Genomic DNA, 24,867 nt, shown 5'->3' with positions numbered 1-24,867 from the left:
GGACCGGATTAAATTAGATTAATTTTTGCTTTGATGCGTCCGACGGGAAATGAGGGAGAAGTGTCACATTTTTTTCTGGATGATTAACATAATAACAGCTTGAATGTGAATGGCAACACCGGGATTGTGAGAGTGTGTTCAAGGGCTGCTTGTTTTGATCTGGTTTTAAGTTCTTTAAAGTAACATTTCCTTGTAGGACGAATGTTTTCAGTGGAAATTGCATTTTGTCTTGAAACTTTTTGTGTAGGACGCTAACTGCTATTCATTAGAAAATCCTCATAAATTTTCCCAGAACTAAAACCTTACAGAGTTCGTGAAAGGAACTGTTGTTGTTCATTGAATCCCGCCAAACACGGCATACATTTTCGGTGCACAGAAACCAATCTGTCGTGAATCGTTTAAAAAATCCCATTGTCAAACGAAGATACATCCCACACACCAGAAACAAGCATTCTTCTTACTAACCTTTGATTTGATCTGCGACAGCGACGTCGCCGTCCCCATAGCAAACGACGACGACGACGTCAGTATCCCGTCCCAGCTCTCGGTTCCACTTTTCATGTTCTGCTGCTGCAGCTTGATTCCATCTCCAACTTCCAATCTTGGCCCCAACCCAGCAGCAGCACGTCCAACGTAATCCCCATCGGGTGCTACCGCCGCCAGTTTCATGTTGTCAAGCTGATTGACATTATCACTCGCCTTGCCCCTACCAGCACCACCACCACCACCACCACCAGCCAGGCCATTACGTCCTCCGGGAGCTTTGGATCCACCGACGACTCGATTCTGTTGCTGTTGTTGTTGTTGTTGTTGTTGTTGTTGTTGTTGTTGTTGTTGTTGTTGTTGTTGTTGTTGTTGTTGTTGTTGTTGTTGCTGGCGACAACAGGGCCGAATAAATTTGAAGCCTTGTTGTTTCTCCTGCTGACCCGAATTAGGGAACTTTTTACCTTGTGATCGAAAGGAGAAATGTAGTTGGGACATTAAAAGATTGAATACAATAGAGCAATGGTGCTCATCCAATGGCCCACGAGCCACATGCGGCCTACCGAGTGAGTTTGTGCTGCCCGCTGAATGCTTTCAGCTTGTGGAATGTATGAAATTTTTATCAAATTAAGGTTCCTTTGGAATTCATAACAGAGTTCTTTTGTAACTCAGTTTGAAACTTCTTATTTTTCCTCTTAAGATTTTTTCAAAATTCCTTCTAATTTACTTTCAAAATTTCGTTCGAGTTTTTCAATAAATCTCCGTTGTAATTTGTACCACAATATTTTTTTAAAATTTACAAATATATTTCAATTCTGTTGAATCCTCATATGTTGTGAGTTGGAACTTCCTTGGAATTTATATCAAAACTACCGCTAAATAACCTCTCCTTAACGCTGTCGAAAATAGTAAACTCTATTTAAGATTCCTTTGGAATTGAATGAACTTCAGATACAGATTCCTTTAGAATTGTTGTCACAATTCTTTTGAAATTAATGTTTGTAATGTTCTTGTCAGCATTGCTTTGAAACTCTTGTATGAATTTTTTTTTGGAGTTGTGGAGTGCCTGTGGACTTGGAGACATACTTCAAGTCCCCGCGTACATCGTACGGGTTAGGCAAAAATGTGCGTCTATCTCTTTAAAAAAAACTGTCGCATTAATGGCCCTTCGCTCATTTTCAACTTCTATTCAATTTTCATACTGCCGTACTCTAACGGAACTATCCACCTACCCTCTTCTAAAGATCATTCTCTAGCTAATAAATCATCACACTAAAGCTTCATGTTAGCATTTCCAACCAACTCCTTTGAATTTTCTTTGAGTTCTTCTCAGAGAATCTTTTAAAATTATCCTCTACACTTACTCACCTACCCCCCTTGGAATTTGGAAATTGCCATGTAATTCTACATATAACTACTTTTAAGTTGCCCAAGTATTTTCCTGAAGGTTTCCTCATAAATCCTTTATTTTTTTTCAAAATTACTTTCTAGTCTGCTCGAAATTCCTTATGAATACTTTAATACTTTCCCTATGAGTTCTGTTCGGAATTACAATTGGATTATGCCAATTCTTATCGGAATTGAATTTTAATTTTTTCCTGAAAATTCATCCAAGTTCAAGACACATTTCAAGTTTTCTTTCAAGCTCATGTTTTCTAAAAGAATTTCTCACTACAATCTTTCACATTCCAAAACTAAGCCGTGTTTATCATGACCCAGCGTTTCCAGGTCATTTTCAGAAAAATCTGGAACAGTTAAAATTTAAAATCTGGAAAAATCTGGATTGCTTAAAACATTATTTTTTAACATAATGCTATTGAAATCAAAGTGATGTGCCCAGGCATGGAAAATCATTTACATTCATTTCATGCAATAATTTACATTCATTTGCCTTTAACTTTTTTCATCAACAGCATTTCGCAGAATGATGTGGAGAACATAAGCAGGTTTTGTTATTAGCTATAACTTTTGCCCATAACTCAATTCTGTATCTCTTATGCATCACGAATTAGAGCGGGCAGAACATGTTACTGTTTTTCAGTGATTGTAAAATACATTCATTGAAAAACAGTAGTGGCTTCTGTTCACTCTGGTTCGTCATGCATAAGATATACGGATTTGAGTTGTTAACAAAAGTTGTAGTTAATAACAAAACCTACAAAACTTCCATACATTGTTTTGCAGAATTCTGTTGATATAAAAAGTTAGGGGCAAATGAATGTAAATGAATGTAAATGAATGCACTAAATGAATACAAATGATTTTCCATGCCTGGATGTGTCAATCTCCCGTAAAAATCGGTCAGTATGATCATCTGGAATTTATTTCAAGTACTAGAATGGTTATGAATAACATGTTTAAATAAATTATATAAAGCAAATAACTTGCCAGCATTGCTGAAATCATCCAAAAGTTGAAAACTATTGACAAAGTGTGCCCAAAAAATTTAAATATCCATTGGGTGAAATACTGCAGAAAATATGTTTAGAATTGTATTTTAAACAAATAATAATCGATGTATTACTTACTAGTTCTAAATAATTCTAATATTACCCTGAGGTTGATCAGATTTACAATTTAATTCTTGACATCATACAACACACAACACCCAGTAGACCAGTAAACAATTTTATTTTGAAGCAAAATTCACCTGGCTGAAGTGGGAATCAAAGTCTAACATCGTGGTACTCACACACAGTTTACCTAAACTACGGCTTACTCCACTATTTGCATGACCATTACGAATAATTTTATGCCAAAGAATAATTTTATCATATTACTAACATGAAAGTCTGATAGCTTCATTTTGGAAGTCTCAGGCTCTTGAAATGATTCTAAATTCCGGAATTTATATTTTTCCTGGGTCCCAGATCAAGACATTTTTGGTTAGTCTGAATTTACTTGGAACTCTTCAAAAGATATGTTCGCCCTTTTTTTAATTCCATCATACTTATTTTCTATATTCCTCTAAAATAATCTCGATAATATCGAAACTTTTCCAGCATTACCGCTTGTAATCTCTTATAAATCACTCTCCAATTCCACAACTCCCTCAAACTGGTAATAATTCTCAAGAATTGGTACAATTTTGTGTCCTTTTTTCTCTATGAAATTCTTAAAATATTCTTAATAATTTCCTTGGTACACTCTTCAGAATGACCATCACGCTCTTCTCAGACGCATTCGATAATTCCCTTTGAACTGCTTTGTAGGTAAGGTTAGAATTGTTTTGAAATCCCCTTCAGTATTTCTACTTGGTTTTGAAAGTCTCGCAGAAATTGCGCATGGTTCCGTTTAAATATCTTAACATTTTATTAAAATGAATCTCCATAGAAACATTGGACAGAATACCATTGCAATTATTCTCACGATTCGTGTCAGCATACCCCTTAAGTTTCATCATAAGAATTTTCTATGATTTCTTTTCCGGATTGTGTTCCCTTTATTCACAAAATATCCATGCAATTGTCATCAGCGTTGACAAGACAATTGACATCGTCTTCAACCAGACGTGGCACAGACTGTATATTTAACACTAGACAACGGACAACACACCACACCCAGTAGACATTTTCAGGTTGCCAAAATTTGCACCGACTGGAGCGGGATTCGAACCCTCACTTCGTGGCATTCACAATAAGTACGCCTGAACGACGGGTGAATCGCACGACCACGAAGCTCACAAAGATGCATGGAACTCTACTCGGATTAGCTTGACATTCTCGTCTGATTTCACAAAGAATTCACCTTGTCTGTGTATCTGGAATACTGGCAACGCTGATCATGACGTTCAGCATAGCAGCCCTCGGATAACTTTTATGATTCTGTAGCTCGACAAACTTCTTAAGTCTTAATGAGGCCTTGGAAATCTTATGAGATATCCAACTGCGGAATATTAAAAGCCAAGGTTACTGATACTCGCATCGTACGACTCAAAAGCGCTTACCGCCTCCGAACGCGTTTGAAATAACGAAAACAAAGTATACACAGCAAAAAAAAAATGTAATATCGATCAACGTAATTCAAGCTGATGTATGAAATAATGATGTAATAGCAAAAAGCAGATACAATATAACATCAATGGATGTAATTTTGTTCGCAAAATCGATGTACATCGTACAATGTGATATTACACAACCGATGGATTGACCTGGTTGCAGCAGTTTCGATGTAATATTCAACAACTTTTTTTGCTGTGTACATTCCTGAACGAACCGAACGATGCCATTAACGTGAGTCTTCGTGAGTGACCTGTGTGCGAAGAGTATTCGTGCTGCCTTCCATTCACTCTCGTTCCATTCTCACCGTTCTTTACGAACTGGTGTGATCGGATAAGAGTGCAAGCCTTAATGAACGTTCACGGTGAGTCAGTTTAATACTCACGGCGAGTGCTATGAGTTGCCGATATGAGCAAGACATATCATGGAAATTTAAAATGGAAGATAAGTGACACGGACACCACTAGGGGTGATGTGCTCCTGGGTACGTTGTAAATGGTTACGGAGCACAACCTTTCCATTAGGTATCCAGAATGGAAAAGTGCCAATTTGCTTTTGGACCCCCTGTGGAAGGCGTGCGGTCTGAAAATATCCCGGAATACTCTGCCTCCGTTAATCGACAGAGGCGCTGAAATAATGCGGCAAATTGTGTATGCAAAATTTTAGCAGAAGGTAATTTGCCTAAAAGTTGATGAAGTTTTTTAATAATTACCGAAAAACTAAGGGCCAGTCAAAAACACCACTCTGAAATTTTCACCACTGAAAGGTAAGAAGTTTTCTTTCATGACAAAAATCATTTCCATACAGAGCTGGAAAAATGGCCTATCTGCTTTGATCGATTCTCTTCATCGACTTTCTCTTTTGATAACCACGACTATGCAAACAGTTTTCATGCTATTTTTGCCACAGAGCATGATAGAGGAGGTTTTTATCTATCGTCCAAATCGTCAAATACAACAGGGAATGTTGATGCAGCTGAGTTATTAACGAAAGAAAAAGTCGGTTAAGCGAATCGATCAAAGCAGAAAGGCCCTTTTTCCAGCTCTGTATAGATTTGACAAATTTTTATGACCCTGACTATGGATTTTCCTTTTTTTATGTATTGCTGAGATGACTTCTCTATATTTTTATATAACATTCATTCTACGATGATTGGATCATAAGTGTTATAAATTTTCAATGTCCCTGATGTCCGAAAACTTCAATTAAAACTTTCGGGAAAATTGACCATTACAAATTGTTAGAAATTTATTTTCCTACACAAAACTACCGTACTTACCGTTTAAAATCCGCATACACAAAATTCATTCTCAAAATTCGAGTTTTTATCCGAATATCACCAAATGTTCAGGGAGTAAAAAGAAACAATTAAAGTTAGTTTTGGCATCATTCATTTAATTTATTTCGCCTTTATATCCGAATGCTCTTTGATAGAGGAAGGAGTCTTGATAAAGAGCAATTGTAATCTTGAAACAACAAAGCTTTGTATGGTTTCTTTATTGACAGGAATAATCATTCGCCTGCAGTAGAAAACAAAATCCAATTTGTTTGGGTAACCGTATGGGAGAACTTGTTCGTTTTTGTAAACGATCTTGTACCAAATAAGGAAAAGCTCAAGCTTTACAATATTGGCCATATTGCATCAACTAAATTGTGAAAAATGTGGTTTGTCTGATACAAATAAACATCGGATTAAGCAATGCACGAAGTCAAAAATATTCTGGGATTGGTGCAGTCTAACCATTATAGAGTGGATGAAGGTTAAGGTAAAGCATGTCGAAGATATTCTTCAATTGAAGATTCAAAACTCTTCAAAGCAGCTAAAAGCTGCTTTTTGGCTGATGATAAGAGCTGTTTCTTTCAACTTGAGGGTTCACGAGCCTTCTTTGTTTATTTTCAAAAAAGAGTTAAGAGAGATGAATTGGAACAAACGAGTAATGTTTCACGCTGAATTCGGTAAATTTTTAGACATTTGTTGATTGTTCCTTGATGAATATAGATAGCTAGCTACTAGCATACTCAAGTATTGTAAACTCGAACTGAATGTAACTATTAATTATTTAAATAATTAAATAAAACAACAAAATAAAAAAAATTAAACAAAAATTAAAAATTAAAAAAATGGCCGAACCTTGGCCTCAACTCCAGCCATAAGGTTCTGCACGACCTCAGAATTGACATGCTTTCTTCATCATATTAACTCATGCTTTCTTCGTTTCTTCTACATTCTTCACCATTTTAGGTCGTTTAAGAAGGTGCTCCTACATATTGGCCCAGTATTTTTCTATTGGGCGCAGTTCCGGCATGTGTTTGGGGGGTTCAGATCTTTCGGCACGAAATCGACATCATTCGCCTTATACCACTCAAGCACGTCCTTCGTGCCATGATGCCAAATCCGGCCAGAAGATCGTCGGACCGTCGTGAACCTTCAGGAGAGGGAGAAGCCGCTTTTGGGGGACACTCTTCCAAATACTCCTGTCCATTCATGGTGCTTGCGGTAACGAAAGGTGTACTCCGCTTTCCGCAAGTACAAATCACTTGCCAAATTAAGAACTTTTCGTGAAATTCGACATCTTCTGTGTCCGGAGATTCTCGAGAACATCACACTTATCCTTGGCAGTCACATACAGGTTTCCTGGAATCTGGTTGAAGTCTGCCTTCACATATGTCTCGTCATCCATTACGCAGCAGTGTGGTTTCGTTAACTTCTGGTCGTACAACAACCGTATTCTGTTTCTTGTCATGGATTGGGGACTTCTGAACCATAAACGTACGTAGTCCAGCTCGAGTGTTGGCATTCTACACGAAGGGCCACCCCGGCGTAGTGGTTAACATCCATACCTCTCACGCCAAAGTCACGAGTTCAAATCTCACCCCCGGACAAGTCACGAATGACCCAAGAGTGTTAAAGTGACTATAATAAAAAAAAAAAAAAAAAAAAATCTACACGAAAGTCTTGCTCACATGCAACTTTTTAGCCACATCTCGAACTGAGGCGTTCGGTTTCCGTTTAAAGGCCCCAACCTGAAGGCTTATTTTCCGGTTATTTGCTTCAGATCAACAGTAAGGCGTTCTTCGAACCGTTTTATGATACCAGACACCGTAGAATTCGCGATTCCCAACTTATATTTCCGATGGCACGATGCAACAGATCCTTATTCTCAAAGTACTCGTGCTAAACTTTTTCGCGCACGCACTGTTCTTTCGTCACTATTTTGAAAACATTTGTGCACCCAATGAAATCAACTCATAGAGTGTAAACAATACACATTAAATCATGGCGCAAAATTTCAATTAATTTTACCTAACGAATCAAAAGTTAGAGCAATATAATTTAAAGCGTTGATCTCAACGCTTTTCTCGATGCAAACAAGCGGTAGCTTGCACGTTGGCAAATTGAAAATACAAACTTTTTATTACACTGGAGTCGCTTTTTACGCGGTTTTTTACGCGATTTTTTTACACGGATTTCGAATTTCTCGATTTCGAATTTCTTATACGGAAAGACACTATACACAGCTCCATTTTGGAAATTTCAAGCGTATGACAGTTCCTAGACTTTACTGGGGCACTTGGACTTTAAAGAATTTGGGATCCTTCCAAAGTTCCTCTTCAAAATCATTTCCGAAAGTAGTACCAACCCAAGCAACAATTCAGTAACCATTTGGCATCTACTCTGATTTATGATGGGTTTATAGCGGCAATGAAAAATCCATTTAGCTTAAATACAGCATTTCAAAATAAAAAACATTACTGCTTAGTAATTCAGCTTTTTGCTGTTTTAAAAACCTTTTATAGTCTGGCAAGAAAGTCAAAAACTGTCTTGTTTTAAACATAAATTTAAAACAGTTCTCAATCCCTCATTAAAACTGTTCTGTAATTTAAGCATAAACGTCATTAGCAATTGTCTTGATATAATACTTTATAAACATGTTCTATCATTATAAAAGCAACCACAAAACCATTAGGTTTTGGATTAGAGCAAAAAGCATTTATTGTTGCTTTTTAGGCTTTTAAAGTGCATCATAAACTCCCCAATTACTCTGTTTACAAATTGAGCTTTAAGATGGTTCCTCATAATTAATAAAAGCCAAATGAATGACAAGGAAATCACGAAGGATGTAGGATGAAACATTCAGGTCGATTTCAGCAAAATTTACTTCTTTAGAAGAACGAGCACACCATCAACGACTGACCTGGCGGAAAAGAGTAAAGTGAGCGTGGTCATAAAACATTGTCGAAAGTTAAAAAAAAAACCAGCCTTCTCCAGATCTTACGAATAGATGACATACGAAATAACAACCCACAGCAAACCACTGAAACTGTTAGTTAGCGGAGACTAGCTGGTTTCCGATCCATAGGAGCGATTTTATTCGTCGAAACAATCAACTCTTCGAAAATTTCATTCAGGTGTACATCCCTGCATCGTTGGATGGTGCACTTTTGTAACCATCCGGAAGAAGAGGATCTTTTTTGGGAATGTTGTAAAACAGTATCGCAAAATATCTGAGTAACTGCGCCCAATCCATCGGGAGAAAACCGCCTGGAAGAACCCTGGATCCCACAGCGCACCTACCGAAACAAACTTTGACGTTTATCTTTTTGCAGGCAACTTTGCCTCCATAAATGCTGCCATAAATCTTAACGGGTTAGGATCAAGCAACATGGCTTTAGATAAATACTATTCAGCCTACAAGTTTTCTTCATAAAAGCCATTTTAAAACCTTATGAATTTGTTAAGGATTTCTTGAAAGCAAAACAACAACTTTTATGCCACCGCCATGTTACAATTAGTTTGCTTGCTTTTTACAATCTTCAATTTTCAATCCACATTTCCTTGGATACAACCTTTTTTTTTGGTAAATTTAGCAATGAGCAAACATTTAAATGCGAAAATCATAAAAAAATTCTCGGTCAAGCGCGAACGCAAGAAAAACAATTTTTTTTTTCAATGTAAAATAATTAGTCAAATCAAAGTTTTACGAGGACGGACTTATTTTTCGATGTTTTCACGTACATTTCACATAACATTTAATAAGGCACATAAAACAAGACCACTTAAAGTGCACTGCAATAAATTTGGATATTCAACAAGATTTTTGTACCATCAGTTTCAATATCAATGATATCAATATTTTGATAAGATCGGATTCATAAATCCTTTTCGATTTTGATTGATGCTTTTCTAGTGGATTTAGCAAGCGGCTAGGGGAAATGGCTCGGAAAGGGTTTTTATTGTTGCTAAATAGCTTTTATTGCAGCTTTCAAATGGTTCTGAATGCGTTTGTCATACAACCTTTTGCAGTAAATCAATCTTGAAAAGCTTCGAGAATACACCCTTCAGAACCTTCTCCAGGGTGGGCCAACTAGACATATTCTAGTCTTAATGAGGTTTTGGTGGATGAATTTATAACAAAATAGCCTTCACCAAGGTTTTATGAATGTTATTTTATAGTTGTTTTGAAGTATTTCATCGATTTTCTCTTTAAATTGCTACATTTTCTGAAATTTGTCCAATACAGTGCTGGTTGGATTGTATTGGTTATCAAAACAACAACAAATGCACCAAAAAATGTTAATCCACACACTTAGAAATAACTACTTTTACATGAGACGTAATCTATATTGGACGTAAATCATGGAACGTAAACAAACATTTCATGTAAAATTAAGTGTTCTCAAACCGAAACAGAAGCAACTCGAAGATGATAACGTTTGATTGAATTGATTTTCTCGTTTTTTCAACTGATTCTTAGGTCAAACGGACCGCTGCTTACATGTGTTGGTCTCAGGGAACCAAAATTTACATGAATTTTTCGTAGTGTGCAAGCTAGTTATTGACAAAAGAGACATCGATGAAGAGAATCAATCATCGCGGTTACGCCCTTATACATGCTCACTGTCAAATATTCATTAGTGACTGTTGAACGTGAAAATTTCAATATGACTAATGTGTAATTTGAAAATGGTTCACATCTGAATTTAGGTACTAAAACTTCCATAATTTGGAAATAATTCAGTTCAATTGGCATCCAACAAACTCAAACCAAGCTACCAAAGAATTCCATGCATTTAAGATATTCCTTCTCTATTCAATACACATTTTTTTTATCATTTCTACGGTCAGCTTATCATCTTACCTCTTGCCAACGACGCTGCCAGATCAACACCAACGGCTCCAGGATTATTGATTGGCTGTTTTGCTCGGACACCCGGCATCGGCTGCTGGAGCAGTTTTCGAGATGATAGATTTCGGCTACTGGCGGCGGCAGGGGACATCCCTCGATGCCCGGATGCCGAATCTCGCTGTTGTTGTCGGGGAGGCAACTTTTGGGATGGAATATTTTCCAAATATTCTTCACATTTTCTCACATAGTTATGGTTCATTATAAATCGTCACGGGCACTGGATGCGATGGTTTTTTCTTTCTGTGCCACTGAATTGCGCAAATTCAGATTTATGACCCGGATTCGATAGAATTCACCCAAGGGTGAACCCAAATAATGGTAGTCTGAGGATAGAAAAAAAAAGGTTAACCTTCCTCCGGTACCTGGATTTATTAGATTAGAACTGGACTGCCCTGGAGTCGGTTACGAGAGGGTGCGGGACAGGTGAAATTGTGATTGCGGCAGATCGTAATGATGAAATTATGCGGAATCAAGGCCAATAATGGTGCCTTTATTCCACCTACGCAACTTTCTTTTTCTTATTCTCGGCTTGCCATAAACGGGTTAGGAAGAAAGTCCCATGAGGGCTGTCGAAGGATGATTTACTTGATTGGACACGTGGGATTCGCGAGGAGCTATAAATGACACGCACCCTCTAACTATGTAAAATGTAGGTGGATAGGCCTTGTAACAAAACAAACACCGAACGCACACACGCGGAAGAAGGTTCTGGATATATATTTTTTACACTTGGAAAGAGCTCCGGGAGCACGAGATAGACGCAGACGGACCGGCGACGACGGGACTAATGGAGCGAGGGAGATTGATCGGAATAAACAAAGTTGTTTGTTGATTTGCTGACACAAAGGGATTATTATTGATAGGCTGCTTGGATTGAAAGCGATCCGATGATTCGATTAGCAGCGTGTTTTGAATGTATTGGATTGAACCCTTGTTGTAGCTGGTTGTGGAACAATAGAGTTTGACAATTGGCTTTTGTCAAGGTGTTTGCTCGGCTTCTCGTCTGACTGATTGAAGCTCGATTTGAGATGGATGAAACGTCCTACTTAATATCTACCCAGCCAAAAAAAAATCATGAATTTTAATCATCGCACAGGATCTCTCTCGTGTAATTTTGAGCCAAACTCCAGGCCAAACTTGACAAACACAACGATTGAACTAGTTTTTTAATTTCTCTCCAATCAGATTATTTGTTTTCAGCTTATTTTTTGAGTGTTCTACACATTCCATGATCTTAAATTTTTGTCTTCTTCTTTGACAAGATATTGAACAACATAACAGAAAACGCTTGAAATCCATTTATTTTTCCAGGAGTTGTCTGCTCGTTTAAACATGAGCAGTTCTTTGATAGATAAAATCTATTGAGCAATCTGAATAAACTGCTTCTTTTAAAAATGAGCGGCTTTTAGCAGATATTGAGCAATCGAATGAAAATGCTCAAAAGTCATGTATCTCTCTTGAAGTTAACTCATTCTTTAAACCATGAGCAGTTCAATGATGGATAACAACTGTTGAGCAACCTGACTGAAAACGGTCAAAAGTAATTTCAAGACCAACAATTGAAAGGCCTCAACTCCATAAAAGTTTGATGAAGGACAAATCTAATCTAATCTAATCTAACACCAACACAGCCAGTTCTTGAAAGCATCCTGGAAAATGATATATATACCTACATCATTTTTCTTGTCTATTTGATGTATGTTTCACATCGAAGATGCGTTAAACATATCAAAACGGCCAGGCCTACTGTGAAGCATTTATGGGGCAAGATGATTCAGAAAACATCGGTCCTGTTTAAATCGAAGATGCTTCAGAATCCAATAAATTGATGAAACGTGGACATCTCGTACCGTACGTACCGATTTTGGTAATTATATGATTGGTTGGTCTCTGGAAGCATCAAAGCTAGAAAGGTTAAGTGATGCTACATTTTCTTCTGAAGGTTGGGACCCTTGTCCTAGCCTTTTATGACTTATGACTATAGCGCCATTACTCGCTTTCTGAAAAGGAGAAGGACAAAGGGAAAAGGATTATATGAAATCTATGGACATAAGCAATATTTTTGATTTGAAATATTCAATACATAAATGCATAACAAATAGCAAATTGTTTTAATATTCGTATGTTTCTAATTTATTTTAACGATGTTCTGAAATGTATGTTTCATCTCCTTAGAAGAATGATTAAAAAAGGAGATTTCTTCAATACTAGGGACACCAGATTTAACGACATATCTTCATTTTGAAGATATTTAAAATTCTGTGAAGTTATTTTTCATGCAGACATTTTGAAGACATTTCATGTTATGTTAAGTTGTTTCAAGGCATGTGGAAGCTGAAGCAGACTTTCGATGGATTTTTTTGAAATTTTAGGCTGGCATATGAAAATTTTTGTTAAATAAATTAAGCTTTTGATTTCATATTTTAAGCTTCTTCCTGAATATGTTGAATATGAATAATGTAACCAAAATCTGATATTTCAGAAAGTGGTAGAGATGAACCAGCCTAAGGCTGAAAGTCTCGTTAATAAAGGAAAAAAAAAGAAGATATTTCAGAATAAAACTTGATCCAATTGAATATTCACAGGACTTCACGGAAATATTCGATTAGCTGGAGATCTTTTGAATACTTCCTGATCAACGTTCAGTTTTGGGAGAATATCTTCACAATAATACTTGATCAACCTGAAGCCTTGAAAAATATCCAGAGGACTTTATTGATATCTTCGATCAGCTGGAGATCTTTTAAGTACTTCCTAACCGATCTGCCATCTTGCGAGAGCCAATTGAATATTTGACCAGTTTAAGATCTTCAGATTTCGTGATCAGCCTGAATTTGCTAATATCTGACCAACCAGTAATCTTGAAAGACTACCCAAGTAACAATTCTGCAATCATTTGGCATCCACTCTGATTTAGGATGGTTTTATAATGGCAATGAATAACCCATTTAGTTTTAATACAGCTTTTCACAGTGTAAAACGTTCCTGTTTAGTAGTTCATCTTTTCGCTGTTTTAAAAACCTTTTACAGTCTGGCGAGAAGTCAAACACTATATTGTTTTAAAATTAAATTTAAATTAGTTCTCAATCCCACCATAAAACTGTTTTATAAATCAATCATAAACTTCATTAGCAATTTTTTATTAATGTCTTGATAAAATACTCTATAAACCTGTTTTATCATTATAAAAGCAATCATAAAAACATTAGGTTTTAAATGAGAGCAAAAGGCATGTATTGTTGCCTTTTAGGCTTCTAAAAGTTTATCATAAAATCTCCTTTGCTTACAAATTGAACTTTAAGGATGGATCCTCATAGTGAATAAAAACCAAATTTATGACAAGGATAAATATATCGAACGATAAACGAAGTTGGAGGAAAAATTCAAGCGATACTAACAACCGAAGGGAAGTCAATTTCAGTAAAATTTTGTTCTTTAGAAGAAACAGGACGTCCGGCGGAACGGGTACCATCAACGACTGAGCATCTGGTGAAGAAGACTGAAGTGAGCGTGGTCCTCAAATTCGTAAAACATTGTCAAAAAAGTCTGAAAACAGATCAGCCTTCTCCAGACCTTGCGAATAGATGAAGATCGGTATAACTTGCGTCAGTACCGACAGCAAACCACTGAAACTGTCAGTTAGCGGACACTAGTTGGTTTCCGATCCATAGCTGCGATTTTATTCGGTGAAAGGGTCATCACTTGGAAAAAAAAATCATTCAACCGTACATTCCTGCATCGTTTGATGGTGCACTTCCAGAACCATCCGGAAGAAGGGGATCTTTTCGGGAATGATCGAGGTTACAGTTGTGAGAAATGCGAAATGTTGTGAACACTTTCTGAGTAACTGCTTCCAAGCCATCGGGAGAGAATCGCCTGGAAGAACGCTGAATCGCACAGTGCAAGTATCGAAAGATAAACATACTTTGACGTTTAACATTTTGTAGGCAAAATTGCCGCCATAAATGCTGCCATAAATTTGAACGGATTGGGATCAAACAAAATGGTTTTCGATAAAAACAATACAGTCTACAAGTTTTCTTCATAAAAGCCAACTCAAAACCTTATGAATTTGTTAAGGATTTCTTGAAAGCAAACTAACTTTGTCTCAAATGGCCCATGAAAATCAACTTTTATGCCTCCGCCATATTACAATTATTTTGTTTATTTTTTACAACCTTCGATTTTCAATCTATATTTCTTTGGATATAACTTTATTTTAGTTAATTTAGCAATGAGAAAATATTTAGAATGCAAAAATCATGAGAAACAAAAATCTCGGCTAAGCTTAATGATCGATCTGAAGAATTTATTATTTTTCTTAATGTCAAATAACTAGTAAAATCGATGTTTTCCGTGTGCGGACTCAAGTTTGGCACCTAAAACTGGGCCACTTCATGAAAACTATTTTATAATTTTGAAAATTCGGCAGGATTTTTATACGATCAGTTTTTATTTTAACTATTTTGATAAGATCGGATGGTATTTATCTTGATTGTTGTTTTTCTAGTGAACTTAGCAAGCGGCTAGGGTAAATGGCTCGAATCATGGTTTTAATTGTTGCCAAATAGCTTTTATTGTAGCTTAAATACGGTTTTGAAATGGATCTCAATGCGTTTATCGTACAACCATTTTGCAGTAAATCAATCTTGAAGAGCTTCAAAAATACACCTTTCAGAACCTTCTCCAGCGTGGGCCAACTAGACAGATTCTAGCATCAATGAGGTTTTGGTGGATGCATCAATGGCAAAGCAGTCTTGACCAGGGTTTTATGAATGTTGTTTTATAGTAACTTTGTAGTATTTCATAAAACTTAAAATGTTACATGGGTATCTAGAGACGTTATTTGAATTTAACGAACAGTTGAATATCTTAAGAATAACACTTGATCGACCTGAAGTCTTGAAAGATATCCAGAGGTCTTTAAGGGGAAGCAGACCGCTCCAAAAAAAAAAATTACGTTTTGATTTTTCTAAAAATATTGAAATAAAGTATCAAAAATCTAAAAAAATCACATTTTTTCTAATTTTTTAAAGAAAAATTCACGTGCAAAAACATGTTTTATAAGTCATTATGGCATAAAGTTGGACTCAAAAAACCACAAAACATCAACTTTTCGGTTTTTCTGAGAGTCCAATTTTTTTTCATGATGGGATAGAAAAAATTTTTTTGCATGTAATTTTTGACAAAAATCTAAGGAAGAAACTGATTTTCTTGGATTTTTGATAATTTTTCCCAATATTTTTAGAAAAATAAAAACGTACCGAAAATATTTTTTTTTTATTTTTGGGCGGGTGAGCTTCCCCTTAAATCACCGGTCAGCTGTATACCCTTTAAATACTCTCTAATCAAACTTCCGTCTGGAAAGGATGTCGTATTTTGAATTCTTGAACACTTGCATATCTTCAGAACATTACTTGATTAAGTTGAATAAGTCTTGAATAATATCCATAGATATTAACACAAATCCGTGAATATCAGTTATACGATTCGTGTATTTTCAAGAAGTTTCTTGATGCATGATGCATGATAGTGGTTTACCACCCATTGTAGCACGGAAACTAAGTCCGACAGCAGTGGGCTCTCTTCTCTGTTTGTCTTGATCAAGCTTAATAACTTCTGATTGTCCTCAACATGTCGCTGTATGAAGTGCCTAAAACGGATTGGGTAGATCGATAGGCAAAGTCGCCTATACGCATCTACGGAACAAGAGAATCTCCTTCCAGCAACTTGATCAGCCAATTGGTCAAAAAGACAAGCCCCCATACAGGAAGATGCTCCAATGAGTGGGGAGAAGAGCCAGCCCTTTATCCACGAAATGTTATCAACAGGGAGTTGGCATTCCCACTCTCCCCGTCCAAATCGCTTCAATCGGGTGCCCTGTTGGACCGTCCCTTCCCTTTTATTTATGTATATCTGTAATTATTTCAATGTTTCGGTTATGGTTCAAAACTCGCGACAATTCATGTTAGCATATTCAGACCACGGTTCATCTTACGCATGAGATAATGTATTTAAATTTAATGTAATGGTTAAGAATTGACAGAATTTCCCCTACATAACTACCTTGGGTTGATAAATGTTGAGTTATTTTGCTGTGATCAATGTGCACTAAATTTGACATCGACATCGAATACAATAGGAACTGACACTATTTCGTCACACATTTTTTTTGTTGATTTGCACCTCAGTATAGTACACAAACACGCTATGCATGTTGTGGGATAAAACAATTGCCAAAAAATACATTAATTTTTTTCAGTAGCTCCATCATTAGTTTTTAGTTGGGTTTCTGAAGCAGAGAAGAAAGTGAAAATTGCATTGTATGATAACGCAAAAGGCAGTTGTTTTACCTGTTAGAAGACGGTACTTTAAATATTGAACAAAATGTTGGTTCATATGTCAACGAAGTAGGGGAGGAAGGGGTATAACGATCATACGGGGTTTAAGCACCTCTTTGTTCTCCAATTTGGAGGATAACCTTAACATAAAATTACCATGCATCATCATTATGTACTTTACAGCATGGTGAGAAGAAGTTTCTTGAACTTAAACTCAGTTCCATGAACTCAAAGCCTATATAAAGTTCCCTGAATATGTAGAATATTCTAGGAAATCCTGGGATTTTTCGAAGTTCCCGGTACTTCAAAGATTTTCCTCATTCTACGAAGTATCCTGAATATCTATGATGGTTCCTGAACTTTTACGTAGTTCCACGAACTTCTATGAATTCTCTAAAATCAAATGAATGCCTCTTGACATCTAAGAAGTTCCTCAATGGGACGTGATATTTTGTTTGTCAGCCAAATTTCACAATAGTCCGTGCAGTTCATGATGATTATGGTGGATGATTTCTCTCATGAATGTATTTGTAAAAACTATTTTGCCGTGCTTAAGGATTACAAAGATTACATACTAACGGGTAAAGGTAGTGCATACCTTTCAACGTAAAGAAAGACAACCAGGGAGAGCTAGGGAAGCCAAAATAGAAGTCGGTGACATATAGAAGTTCCTCCAGAAGGAGTAAGCATTTTACAAGATTCCGCTCGCTAATCTAAGGAAGGGCTCTAAAAACTGCAAATACTAAGCTTTTTCATCAGTTGAGACTAGTACTACGTACATCCAACCATCTTAACAATGCATTTCAATGATTTTCTATCAACTATGAATGATGGGTATCTCACGACGCTGAACCTAATTGAATCAAAATGTTCACGGTTTGTTTCACTGCTAGATCGTATTTTTCACGAGTGCTTCTTGTACAACGATCATATACAAAAAGTGATGTCTGTGTGCAGTTCTTCTGGATTCAAATTCTGCTACAGATATTCCAAGAAAGATTTCAAGTGGTAAAAGAGTCTCAAATTAAAAAAAAATCACGGGGTACACGTGATCGCGGGATTTTTAAATTAATGTAACAATCCCGGGATTTTCAGATGGATTCAGATTCAGACGGATGGAAGCTCTACTTGTCACTCTTATCAAGTCATAAAAAGTAACTAGGACTAAAATTTGAACCTTAGATTACTGGAAAATCCTGATTCCCTAGTTTGAAGTTGTCACGACTAGGGTTCGGTGGTAGATCTTATACCAGTAACGCATCACAAAAAGGTGATCTCCCAACGTTACTGGTTTGAAAAGATAAAAATTTACAAAATGGAACGAACTCACCAAGTTTAGCCAATTGAATCTGAAGGCAGCTTGACATGTGTTGATGTAGAAGTCCAAATTGTAGACGAAGCTTGACGAAGATCAACATGAACTAGTCCGGTTAAAGGTAGTTGCGCGGAATGTATTCCGTCGATTTGAGATAAACAAATGTTCGGATGTATGTAGTCGATTTTTGATGTGCATTGGCAAGCCTTTTCGTGGCCAATAGTCAGGTTCAACGCTGCGACTCAACGAATGATAGAACTAATGATGGGACGAATGATGGGATGCCTCTTGGAGGTTCCACTTGAGTTCAATTCCAAGCTCAATTTTTTTTATTTGTGTTCTACGCCTAATTAATTTAAATAGTAATCATCGATCACATTACTTACGACAATGAATGCATTGATTTAGTTTAAAATATAAGCGAGCATCTTTTTTTTTGGAATTGGAGAGGTGAAGAGCAGGGCTCTACATTTTCGAAGCTCTAAAATGAACTCGAGTTTTGTTTCTCTCATACAAACGTGTTCAACGCTTCATTTCTATAACGCCTAGCTAGACTATCAGCAAGAAATGATAATGAAAAAGAAGCACGCTTAGAAGGAAACGCTGGCTGTGGATCTTCTCGTCGTTACTTTGCTCATCACTTTCAATGTAAGTAATGTCGATTTTCTAGTTAAACGAAACCTCATTATGGCTTTCAATCCCCTTTCACGAACACTCTATCACCGCTCTTTCAATTTGTTTAAAATGCGTTATGTCCCGTTTTCGTTAATTTTTTTTTTTAGATAAATAGGGTAAATGTTGGCTTCGGCACCCATTGACTGTTTTCGGCAACCTAAATTTAAACGTTAATTTCACTATGTTTTCCCATCAACGCACTTCCCTGAATATGTCCAAACGATTGTTTAGCCTTTCAGCTTCAATCTGATTATATTTGAACGATCGAGCAATCCAGTAATGCTACATTTTTCTTCAAATAAAGCATACGCACTACAAAGTGGGGTTGATTTCGAGTTGCCGATAATAGAACAGCTGTTTAACACGCAGTTCTAATGGGAAGGTTGCCGAAGAAAAAGAGGCTGCCGACAATAGTCACACTCACATGAGAAGTTTTGAGCGTTGTAAAAACGTTTTCAAAACGTTTTGAAAAATTCTGTCGATTGGAATGGATAGAGAAGCAAGCAGCAGATGAATGTAAACAAACAGACACATCATATATGTGCGTGACGCTGAGAAAATGCTAGTAGAAGTGCAGACGCTGCTTAGATTGACGAGAATACGTAAATTCCCCTATGTGGATGGAAGATAAATTAAACATATTACGTGTAATCTTCAAGTGTTTTCACGAGAGAAATGATTTAAATGTGTAATTTCATTTTCCGTCATATAGGGGAAATGCAGGTAATGTCGGCTTAAATGTTCCTAATTTGGGTCCATACATAAATTCAGCAATCGACTAAATTTTCAAAAGCAACCAAAAATATCCATTAGTAACGTCCCAATAACGCGTTCATCTAGATAAAATTGATAAACAACAGATATTTAGCGATGGGCCCAATCTTAGATCCATAGGCCTCTGTTGATGTGTTTCATGAAAGAGAAAACTATCAAAGTCGAGCGCTCTTTCGCTCATCCGTTTCACCGAAGCTAACAGGAAGACCAATGGAGCGACGAGAGAAAGAGAGACAAGCGATTGAACATTTGTTTGTGCACGCCGACTGAGGTTCTAGAATGCTACGAAGCTGTTCGACTTTAACAGAAAAAGAAAGCCAGCAGTCTCTTCGTCGCATCGATTTGGTCGATTGAAGCTGATATTGTGACACCCTGGTGAAGAGGCAACATTGGTCTCATTTAAATGAATTAATCATTCCCACACGGGAAAATATCCGATCTCCGAAATGAGACAAATGACTCATGATTTCATGAACAAGCGTATTTTCATGTTATGAAAATACACTATGAATAATATTTATTTATTTATTTATTTATTTATTTATTATAATCTTAATTCATCTGACTTTTGGTTGTCTTAATGAATAATCTAAGTTTAAAAGGATGCTTAGTCAATCTATACATTCAGGACATTCTTCTGATAAAAACAGTTAACGGTACATTAAAATCGAAGCAAGCATAAGCATCATTAAACGCATTAGCCACGGCGCGGATAGGCTCATTCATCCCATACTGTCGGTTACGAGTCGCAAGATGAATGATATTCATGATATCATGAGCAGCTTTTGTGTAACGCAGCAAACATTCCCAAAATCATGAATCATCCGAGTTGAAATCATGAGCTAAATTCAAATTTTAACCAAAAAAACATCAGACTGCACACTTATAAATTATTATTTTTACACGAAACGTAATTCAGCTTTGACGTAAATCATGGAACGTAAACAAACATGGCATGTAAAATTAAGTGTCCTGAAACTGAAACACATGCAACTCGACGAAAAGTGCGTTTGATTGAAATTATTTTCTCGTCCTTTTTAACTGATTCTTTTGTCAAAAGGGCCGCTTGCATGTGTCGGTCTCAGGGCACTGAAATTTACATGTCTTTTTCGTAGTTTTTTCATTTCATGATTTTTTATTCATGTAAAATTGAATCGGATTTGTTTCCGTGCACAGGGCCTTGAAGGAGCTAGAGTGCTGATAGGTTTTTACTTTCAATCAAGCTTTTATTGACTATTGAGTTGCCCATATGATGAATTCTAGGATAGCTCAGATGACAGGGCAAGAAACTGGTCCCAAGGTACATGGTTCGAATCCCATGCACCGACATGCGTAAGTATTTAACAGTTTTTTAAAGTTTTAGTTTCTAATATCTGTGTGGTGCGAGCCACTTCAGAAATAATAAATACAATACACTTAAGAAACACACACACCCTTCCATGTCCCCGTCCCTCTTATTTTCGGGATAATTTTCCCACAGTTGAATAATGGTTTAATAAATGTATAATAATGTTTTATTAAACGTTACTTCACATGAGAATCAAGCCACATAACATATGTGGAACTTCATGCAAAATAGATGCAGGGATGCCAGATGTTTTTTTCAAAAATCTGTCTGAGTGTCAAAAAATATGTCTGTATTTGTCTGTATTCTAGAAAAATCACCGCATTGCAGATTTCGTATTTCTTACATGTATTTTGGCTATAAAATTGCTCGCCACACACTAAACTAAACAAATAAGCATTTGTAAGCCAAAACTTAAAAAGAATTTTGCTGTTTAAAATCACGAAATTAAAAAAAAAAATCCCGTTCAAGGTCCATGTACCGAACCATCAGAATTGAGGTGACAACGTAAAAAGTAACATAGGCATGTGGGTTAGGCTAGAAGAGGGGAAAATCTATTATTTCAAATAAAAATAACTGAGAAATGATCAGAACTTACCGAACAGATTTTATTATTTAGTCTAATGTTGCTTGAAAATAGTCAAAAAGCTGTTTTTATGATTTCAGTGATTCCTTTTTTTTATTTTGATGGCTTTTCCATATTCGTTGGACGCTAGGATTCCCTGCATCATAGCTGCATCCATCCTGTTACGCAGTTTAGTTTTGTTTAGGGTGATCGACGAAAACATCCTTTCAACTGCCGCTGAGGAGTGTGGCAATGCTAGTAGGGTTGGCACAATTCGTCTGAGATAAGGAAAAGCGTTTTGGCCATTCACCGTTTGGTGGCCAGTACCACTCTACAAAATTCAAAACCATCTTCAAAATTGTATCCATTGGAAAATCCATGTTTCTCACCTCGCGGAATTCATCGTCCACCATTTGCATTTCTAATTCGTTGATAACATTTGAGAAAATCCGCAAAACTGGGTACATTGAGGGGTGCGTTAAATTTTTGAGATTTTTTGGGTCAATGCCCTACCTCAAAAACCTGGCAATGGTTTACGAGAATCATAATATCCATATTGATACGTTTCCCGATTCGATTTACACGCGTTATATAGAAGTTCATCGCCATTGTTCTGAAGTGGTGAACATCCTCAAGCTTGATGCTATTGGATGATAAAACATCATCCAAATTCAAAGTGTTTTTATGTTACTTCATACGCGAAGTTAGCGATTTTCAGAGTTGGTTGGAAATGCTAACATGAAGCTTTAGTGTGATAATTTATTAGCTAGAGAATGATCTTTAGAAGAGGGTAGGTGGATAGTTCCGTTAGAGTACGGCAGTATGAAAATTGAATAGAAGTTGAAAATGAGCGAAGGGCCATTAATGCGACAGTTTATAAAGATAGACGCACATCTTTTGCCTAACCCGTACGATGTACGCGGAGACTTGAAGTATGTATCGAAGTCTACAGGCAAATGAAAAACGTCGCTAGAACTATTCCACAGTCGCGGTCAGTTTATGAGCAAAAGAGGGACGCACATTTTTTGCCTGTAGACTTGGAGACATAATTTCAGAAAAAACAATACGTTTTGATATCAAAATTGGGCTTTAAATAGTTGGATGGCTGATCATCGCATAAAAAATCGGCAAATAATGTCTTCTTTTTTATTGCGAAGCAAGATGATGAATTTATTACAGCTAGCTATATTATTATAAATAAAGAAAGTATTTTGCTAAGGAAATATGAAAAGATGAGCTCAGGAGTACTGAGAAGACACATAATTATAAACCGCGATAGAATTATTTTAATAAAATTGACTACCCCCTTACTCATTTTACAACTGGTATAATCAATTTGACAGATTGATGTCCTTCTATACACGCTATTTCAAATCTACCCAAATTTGGGTAGAATCCACCCAGATCTGTCTAAACTGAACCTACCCAAAAATGGGTAAACTGTGTTGGCAGTTCCATGTTGACAAATGAACAACATCGACAAGAATCCGATCGACGTTGTTAATTTGTCAACTTGTCACTCCCAACATAGTTTACCGATTTTTGGGTAGGTTCAGTTTTGACAGATCTGGGTGGATTGTACCCAAATTTGGGTAGTTTTGAAATAGCGTGTACCACTTGAAATCACTGAAATCGGGTCGATTTTTGATAATCGTGTTCCACATATGTTATGTGATCAAGCGTAGGGTATATAGGGGCAATACGATCCCCCTAAGAAAAACACATCATAACACATGAAAAACATTCATAAATGTATGATAGCAGTGATCATGCTCATGCTTTGGAATATGTTTGATAATATACAATGTTCAAAATATGGATAAAATATGATAGACTCAATAAACTATTGTTTGAAAAATTTCAGTTTTTGCTCCGATCAACAACCATATGGGGGCAATATGAGCACCCTAGTAAAAGTTAACGTTTTGACAGGTTTTCACTAGAAAATAACATTCAGGAATCATGTGAAATAGAAACATAAGTTCTTTTAGCAACAGTTACGTGTATTGCTCGCTGTAGTAAAATGTAATTTAGTGAATGCAATGCTTGTTTTCTTGACTGCATATCTTATAATATTCTAGAGATTTTGAGCTAATGTTACATTTCCATTATTATCTTAGACGTGTAATTGAATTTTGATACGGTTTTCATGGAGATGCATATTAGAAGCATTTTCAACAAATTTGTAAAAACAATTAGATTGAGTTAATAGATATTATTGCCCAAACGAACGGTGGCCCATCTCCCCCCGTATGGACTTCTTGCCCCCATCCCCCCTATACAGAGCATCACTGTTTTAAGGAAGCAGTGATGTCTAATAAACGCTGAATAATCAAAAAAAAATATCGTATAAACTCTTTTAGAACTCATATAAGTCGAATAAAAACTTCTCGACATATCTTATACAACACCAAGTAGTTCAATATTGTGGTTGAATCAATTCTCCAGATTTGTGTGAACGAAGTTATTATTAAAAATAGTACAAGTACTATTAAGCATGCAGTTGAATACAATGGCCAAGAAGTCGTTTCTTCAACAGACGATTGTTTGTTGGGCAGGTTCGAACCAAAAGTTTGATGAAGGCAAAATCTCCATACCAACTTTAAACCACTTGCCCTACCTCCCAAGCAAGTGGTTTGAAGTTTGTATGGAGATTTTGCCGTATTGCTATGGGAAGTTATTAAATTTCACTTACACTGTTCTAACTTTGGTTCAAGTTATCCAAACGTTGAATTAGCATTTGGTTTGCCGTGACAATGATCAACAAGTTGTTGTTGTGGTGAAATCGGTGTTGTTGTCTGATACTAACTTTGGGATTTTTCTTATTAGAGAGTTGTATAGATTTTTCACCTTTAGTTTACTTAAATCTTTGGTTTTTATTAGTTAGGAAGATTCCGATTCAACACATTGTAGTTTCATTTTTATACTCATGAACTTGACTTTTTTACCTAGGGGCTGAGTACTTAAGGGGGTTAGATTTTGATAAGTTCTTTAGTGGAAATAACACTGATGAAGACTGCACATTGTAGTCGAAATACGTATCTGTTATGGATACCAAAATTAATTAAGCGGGATTAAACGGAAGATAACATTTTTTGCTATTTTATTTAGCATTCCGCTAACAACCCAATTTCATTACTTCACTTTTTTTGCTGTTTTATTTATCAATTCACCCTATTTTGC

The 24,867-nt window shown here is 36.4% G+C and overlaps 2 protein-coding genes across 4 annotated transcripts in view; both read right to left on the bottom strand.

Annotated features, from left to right (window-relative positions):
- Positions 1–12,604, bottom strand: part of LOC135703418 (beclin-1-like protein B) — a 145,945-nt gene extending 133,341 nt beyond the window's left edge. Inside the window, exons 1-3 of one of the 3 annotated variants that reach the window (XM_065224636.1) lie at positions 12,529–12,604; positions 10,622–10,992; positions 466–947 (exon numbers count right to left, since the gene is read on the bottom strand). In XM_065224636.1, the coding sequence (XP_065080708.1) occupies positions 466–947; positions 10,622–10,868 (729 nt within the window). In that variant the 5' untranslated portion in view covers positions 10,869–10,992; positions 12,529–12,604. Of the gene's footprint in view, positions 1–465; positions 948–10,621; positions 10,993–11,254; positions 11,548–12,528 lie in introns of those variants that run through there. The other 2 variants (XM_065224635.1, XM_065224634.1) reach the window with 2 other exon arrangements.
- The window catches only part of LOC135703430 (regulator of nonsense transcripts 3B-like), a 406,370-nt gene that overhangs the window by 376,176 nt on the left and 5,327 nt on the right, over positions 1–24,867 (bottom strand). The window lies entirely within an intron of this gene.

The sequence above is a fragment of the Ochlerotatus camptorhynchus genome, unplaced genomic scaffold, assembly GCF_037179485.1.
Source record: "Ochlerotatus camptorhynchus isolate MF236.1 unplaced genomic scaffold, CSIRO-AGI_Acam_v1.1 ptg000213l, whole genome shotgun sequence".
Lineage (NCBI taxonomy): Eukaryota > Metazoa > Arthropoda > Insecta > Diptera > Culicidae > Ochlerotatus > Ochlerotatus camptorhynchus.
This window is presented reverse-complemented; position numbering and strand designations above follow the sequence as displayed.